The 6,351-nt window shown below is 34.1% G+C and overlaps 1 protein-coding gene across 1 annotated transcript; it reads left to right on the top strand.

The window, feature by feature from the left end:
• Positions 1-647: 647 nt before the first annotated feature.
• LOC104266681 lies at positions 648-6,297 on the top strand. Its single transcript, XM_009863480.2, has 10 exons — positions 648-757; positions 1,531-1,697; positions 2,363-2,418; positions 2,756-2,846; positions 3,186-3,341; positions 3,745-3,869; positions 4,198-4,271; positions 4,938-5,110; positions 5,657-5,718; positions 5,893-6,297. Exons 1-10 carry the CDS (start codon positions 703-705, stop codon positions 6,002-6,004), a joined length of 1,071 nt encoding a protein of 356 aa, XP_009861782.2. The 5' UTR covers positions 648-702; the 3' UTR covers positions 6,005-6,297.
• The last annotated feature ends 54 nt before the right edge of the window (positions 6,298-6,351 follow it).

Below are 6,351 nucleotides of genomic sequence, written 5' to 3'. Positions count from 1 at the left end.
CTTGTATATAAAAGTTACTTTATGTTGAGTATTTTAATTTTAAACAGAAAGATTTTATAAACCGGTATTTGTATCGCGATAACCGTTCTGTATAAGTGACGTTTATCGCAATATTAATTCAAATATTGCGGTTTTTGTAAGTTTATTCGTGAAGATTAAGTATCTCAGAACTCCACGTGTTGTATTATGTACACCGTTTAGTTACGAAAGGGTCGCTTTACACCATACGTATGGTAAATGACAATCTTTTATACAAGATTAAATAAAAGTCTAAATCGCGCAAAAATGCTAGCGAGTGTAGTGTAAGGTGGGGTAAGAAGGCGATTGTTTTATTTTTTGGGCGACCTATTTGGTAGTAAGCAAAGGATATTCACAGAATTATATAATCATGGTCCAGAAACTCCAAAAGAGCGTTGTTAATTGTTCAAAACACAATCAGTAAATATGGATATTACGTGTTAAAGGTGTCCCATCTCCCCCCACCCTACTATGATTATATACATATTAACACAGTTGATTAAGATGAACCTTGTTGTCACATATTATCACGTATTTTTTATTCTATTTTAAACAATTACAATTTAGGGGGTAAATTTTACTCGTGAAGGCTAGAGGTATCCCTCTTACCCCCATCTTACCCCACTATATACGTTACTGTATCTTTAGACGGAAATGATTTGAAAGTAAGATTTTTAGGTCAGGATGAGATACGAACTACAAGTTATTTATTTGATCGGAATCTTTCAAGCAGCACACGGTTAGTTTTTATTTTAAGTTTTAACAAAATGTCCGCCGCCGTGGCACGAAGCGACCGCCTTAAGCCCAGCAGATACGGGTCACGGCTTGGTGCTGCTACTAATATGAGCTTATATTAAGATAGGCTATCTGCTATTCCAGAAAAAAACACGAAAGTTATCACTAAAAATGTGATAACTTGTAAACGTGCACGAGGTGTGTGAAACAGAACTCCCATGTTATATAGAACTAAAATCGTTGCCCGACAAGGATAAATGTGTTACATTGGGTAATTGATGTTGATATATGAAATGACAATGGTTATCCACGTGGTCGAACACTAAAAAATGTACAAACCATTTTAAACTGAAAAAAAAAAAAACGATTTGAGGGTCGCAGTAATGGACACACAACTTATAATGATAATAATAACTTTATTTGTTTTTATGATTATTATAGCAATGATTTAATAATATTTTACATAAAGACATGATATAACGACAAAACAACAGTTGTTATAACAAGCTTTTACAGTTAAAAACCTATTTACATTTAATTGGAAGAAAATAAGAGTGTGGTCGCAACATCTGACATAAGATACTTGCTGTCTAAGATTGAAAATATAGAGTGGTCACTGATACATTCTCAACGCTTTTTGTTTGTCTAAATATACTACTTTATACTTTTCTGTTCAAAACCATAAAAAATTGTGTTAAAATAAGTTGCTAGGCTATATGTTGGGTCCTTTTATTGGTATAAGATAAATAAACGAACACATCATTAATGTTTTAATAGGGGAATATGTTATGGGAAAAATCATTGAAACAGCGCTGGACGCTGCGGTGCAAACGGACTTGGGGAATACGTTTTATGAATACCCATACGATGGAACTGGGTATTACGTTAAAACAGGAGGTCATTCAATGTACGACGGATCACATTTGACCTTTCAAAGTAAAAAGGTGGGTCTATGTAACGCATATTCAAGTCAATAGGCCTGACTTACGGTGGTACTGTGGGGTGAGAGGGAACACCTTTAGCACATAATATCCAATTATCCTGATCGTGTTTTAAACTATTAGGATTGGTCTATGGGAGTCATGGGGACACGGTTTTGTAATTCTTAAAATGTTCTTTGTTTACTATCAAAAATAATATAAAAAGGTATGCCATCTCCCTCCCCCCCCCCATTTGTATAACATATATAGTAGGGGAAGATGGGACACCTTTTCATTCTATTTTTTCGCACAGTTTGGTAGTAAACAAAGAACATTCAAAGAATTATAAACCGTATCCTCACGACTCCCACAGACCGTTGTTATTTGTTTAAAAGACGATCAGAATATGTGGATATTATGTGCTAAAGGTGTTCCATTTATCAACAATCTTTTAGATTTATATTATCTTGTAAAATATATTTGTTTATTGCTAATGGGACGATAATAGAGAAAAAAAATCATGAACTATCTTACTCCGACCTACTAGATATATTTTGATCGCAAAAAATACACTTATGTTGTAAAATGTAAATAGACAATGCTAAAGTATAGCGTAATTTAAATTTATGTAGATTGATATGTATTGCAGTCTAAACTCTAATACACCGTGTTACCTGTTTAATTTCTAGGTAACATTTTCGGAAACCTATTTAAACGGAGCAGCAACACATGGAAAAGTTTTCAGGTTTGTGTTAACCGTATGTTGTAAAAATAAGTTTAAACACCCTATAATAAGATATATAGTAGAGCGGGGAAAGATGGGACACTTTTCGTTGCATTTTCTTGTCCCATTTGGTAGCAAACAAGGAGCATTCAAAGAATTATAAAATCGTATCCTCACGACTACCATAGACCGTCGTTAGTTGCTTGAAATATTTGGATATTATGTGCTAAAGGTGTCCCGTCTTACCCCACCCTATTACACTATATGAAACCTTAATAAAAAGCGCATGCTATAACAAGAGATATAGTAACTAGAATATCGACTAAATAACCTATATATAACTGCCATATTTTAATAGTTTCCCGAACTACGCTTTTGGGAGCAATCCATTTATTGCATTGATGGCCATAGATAATCAAGACGACGAATTTCACAACTACAGACTGCAGGTCAGTTAATAAGGTTCCGTGAGTGATATGTCATATTCACTTTAGAAAAAAATATTTTTTTTACAATTGGTGCCCAAAAAATAAATAAAAATCGTCAAAAGAAAAGCGTTGCTGCCATGGTTTTTATATTAACTAAATATACAGGCAAGATGTAAATGATTTGTCACTGGCTTTAAACATATTGATGTCGTTACTCATTTCGGTTTTGTTTGCCAACAATAGCCTGTATGCGATTTTAGAATTCCCCCAATTTCAAGCCATTATCTTTGTTTATTTTGGGGCAAAGATTTTGCCCAATGCTTTAGTTCAACCGCTTACCCGGTATTTCGTCATATTCAGGTATTCGGCTACCCGATCGCGTTGACGACGAGCGGCTATTCAATCATACACAGCGGCGTTCTTATTGTTGACCGAGCAAAAGTTCATTATTACGTCATAGAGTACTACAGCGACCCCAATCCAATTGTCTGTGAGATTTACTTCACGATAGGGAAAGTAAGACGATAATTCACAAAATGGAATATTGTGTTGTGGGGTAAGATGGGACACCTTTAGCGCATAATAACCAAGTATCCAGATCGTGTTTTAAACGACAAACAACGGTCCATGAAAGTCTTAAGGAAACGGTTTTATATTTATTTTATAGTTCTTTGTTTGTTTCCAAATGGGACGAGAAAATAGAATGAGAAGGTATCCCATCTTTCCCCACCCTTTTATATTCTAAAATTGTATTATATATGTAGCACTGTAAATGTGTTTCAATTATAATGCAACTGTAAGTATAGATACACTGCTTTCAGTTGCATTTATTTATAACTTTTATGACATATTTATGTAACTTAAACTGTCACCATTCATTCGTGCTGAATAATTTTTAAATGTTTGAATTTTTGATCAGAGCGAAACACCGGATTACGAATTTGTCGTTGAAGCTAAAAGTGACAACGATTCGTTCAGTTTGAACGTAGCTCGAATAAGCGGGAAACCAAAAGACACTCTGCTCGTTTATATTCCGATATCGAAGTGAGTGAAATTTAATAATTCTTTGTTTTAGTTTGATTAAAATCTGAAACAAAGTCTTAACTGATTGATCCATATATTCAAAAGTTAGCTTATCTAGTACTGTGGGAATAGACGGGTCATCTTTAGCACATTATATCCAAATATCTTAATCGTGTTTTAAAGAATTGACAACGGTCTATATGGTAGTCGTGAGGAAACGGTTTTATAATTCTATAAATGATTTTTGTTTACTACCAAATGGGGCGAGAAAATAGAATGAAAATGTGTCCCATCTTTCCCCACCCTACTATATACTTGAACAATCTAAATTTATTATTATATTAAACAGATCCGCTGCAGAACCATTGAAAACGACAGACATACATAATCTTATCATCCCAACCGTTCGTTCTTTTAGCAAAGGTTTGAGTATAATACGAACGTTTTATATGCATATAGTGTCTATTTACAAAGTGTCTATAGGCATATGAGGTATATATTTGCCTGACTTACGTATGCCACCAGTTATCAGCAACACCAAACGATGATTACGTGGAATTATTGTGGTTGGTTAATAATTATTTTACATGCTACACTTAACCTTTTGCATTTTAAAACAATTCCTTAAATTTACGTTGCTGAAGTAATAACGATTACATTTTTTTACATTCTGGTTTTAATTAAATAGTGGTTGCGCCCCCATTGTGAGACGACATTGGTTCTACGGTGGGGAAATATGGGATATGTTTTCAATCCATTTTACCTTTTCATTTGGTAATAAACAAAGAATATTTACCGAATTATTTAACCATAGCCCTCGCGACTCCATAAAGGCGTTGTTAATATCACGATCACGAAACGTGGATTTTAGCTGCTTACGGTATCCCATCTTACCCCCACACTATACGGTTGTCAGAATACAAAACTTTTTTTTGTAGTCGCTGCAAGGAACAGAATTAAAATTTAACCTCGTTGTTTTGTGCTACAATTCTTCGCAATCAATTTGTGTTGGGTTGACTTTTTTAAAGGCTCAGTTTATAAATTATTTTACACCTAAATGCATACGAATAACGCCCGTCCCATTTTTAGTCGCAGAAACGTCTTCTGCTGGATCTGATTACGTCACGTCGTTGTTGCGAGTGTTTGAAGAAGAAACTGCTCCAGAGATAAGAAATAATGTCGCACATTTGGTTTTTCCAAATAGTGAAAATGGTTTATCCAGTTCTAGTGATAATGCTGTTTACGAGACGTGGAGAAACAAAGTAAATTTGCTTTTGTACTTGTTGCTAAGTATGCGGGTATTTATGGAGAGCATTCGATAATAGATGAAACTATGGGCGAACAAGTAACCGCTATCGGTTTGCCTAAATAAACCCTTATTAACCGCTATACCCATGTATAAAGTTCAGTTACCCTATTGTAACGAAGCTAAAACTAAACGAGTAAAATATATTTTACTAAAATACTGCAGTCTGTGCGGTCGTATCAACAGGATGTTTTGTGTCTTGTGTTGTAACTTACCAATTCCGTGGAATGAGACATTACATTACAGTGTACGCGTTATTCCTTATGACTGTATATAATATATTAAACAAAAACAAAATAAATTTGGAGTTTTTTTCTCATTTAATTCGAGTAAAATTGATAAACAAAAATGTAAAACCCATTAAGTTTTACTTTCTCAATACTGGTGTATAACATAACAATTTTGATTTTTTATTTCCAATCTGAAGCCATACCTAAATAAAGTAACTATACACATATGCTGACTAACCAAATGTTCCAACGATATAACTATTGATTTTCAGATTGTGTGTTCTGAGGACATATACAATGCTGAGACAATATTATTTTACAACCAGGACAAATGGTAAATGCTTTATTAACATGTTTTCAATGTTGAATTAAGGTCAAATAATCCTTTTTTTATGAATCCTGTCATTCTGCCTTTATTAGGTATCACATATTTGTTTAGTACATTTAGCTATACCGAACAACTATTACATTGATAATTCTCTAACCAATTACCCATTTTGAATTTTAGCTACCCTGAGTTCTGTGTTGGTAGCAGAGCAACCCATCCATTCATTGCCTTGATGTGGATTGACAATCCTGATTATAATGTTTATTCAATGAAGGTTGGTGTTTTAATATAAAGCTGAGTTGGTATAAAACTACAAACAGGATATTTGATTCTAAATGCTTTAATGTTTATGGAATATTTATCCAAGTACTAAGACCATAAATGATTAATTATGGTCTCTATGTTACTAATGCACTGCCCCATCCATGATTCAATGTGGGATTTTTTATTATGTATTTGCGATTCACATCTCTTGCCTGGTGGCGTGAAACAATGGTTAGGTCTCCAACCCATAGGTTATGAGTTCAAGGCTCGTCGCTGTTACTATTGTGGGTGAATGAGTATTTTGTAATGTAATGTAACTTACTTTATCCTCGCGTGGCCGGAAAACGACAGTCGTTATAACACGGGTTAACACCT

This window comes from Ciona intestinalis, unplaced genomic scaffold (assembly GCF_000224145.3).
Source record: "Ciona intestinalis unplaced genomic scaffold, KH HT000148.2, whole genome shotgun sequence".
In the NCBI taxonomy this organism is placed as follows: domain Eukaryota; kingdom Metazoa; phylum Chordata; class Ascidiacea; order Phlebobranchia; family Cionidae; genus Ciona; species Ciona intestinalis.
Note: the sequence above shows the minus strand (reverse complement) of the source record. Positions and strands in the feature narration are given on the sequence as shown.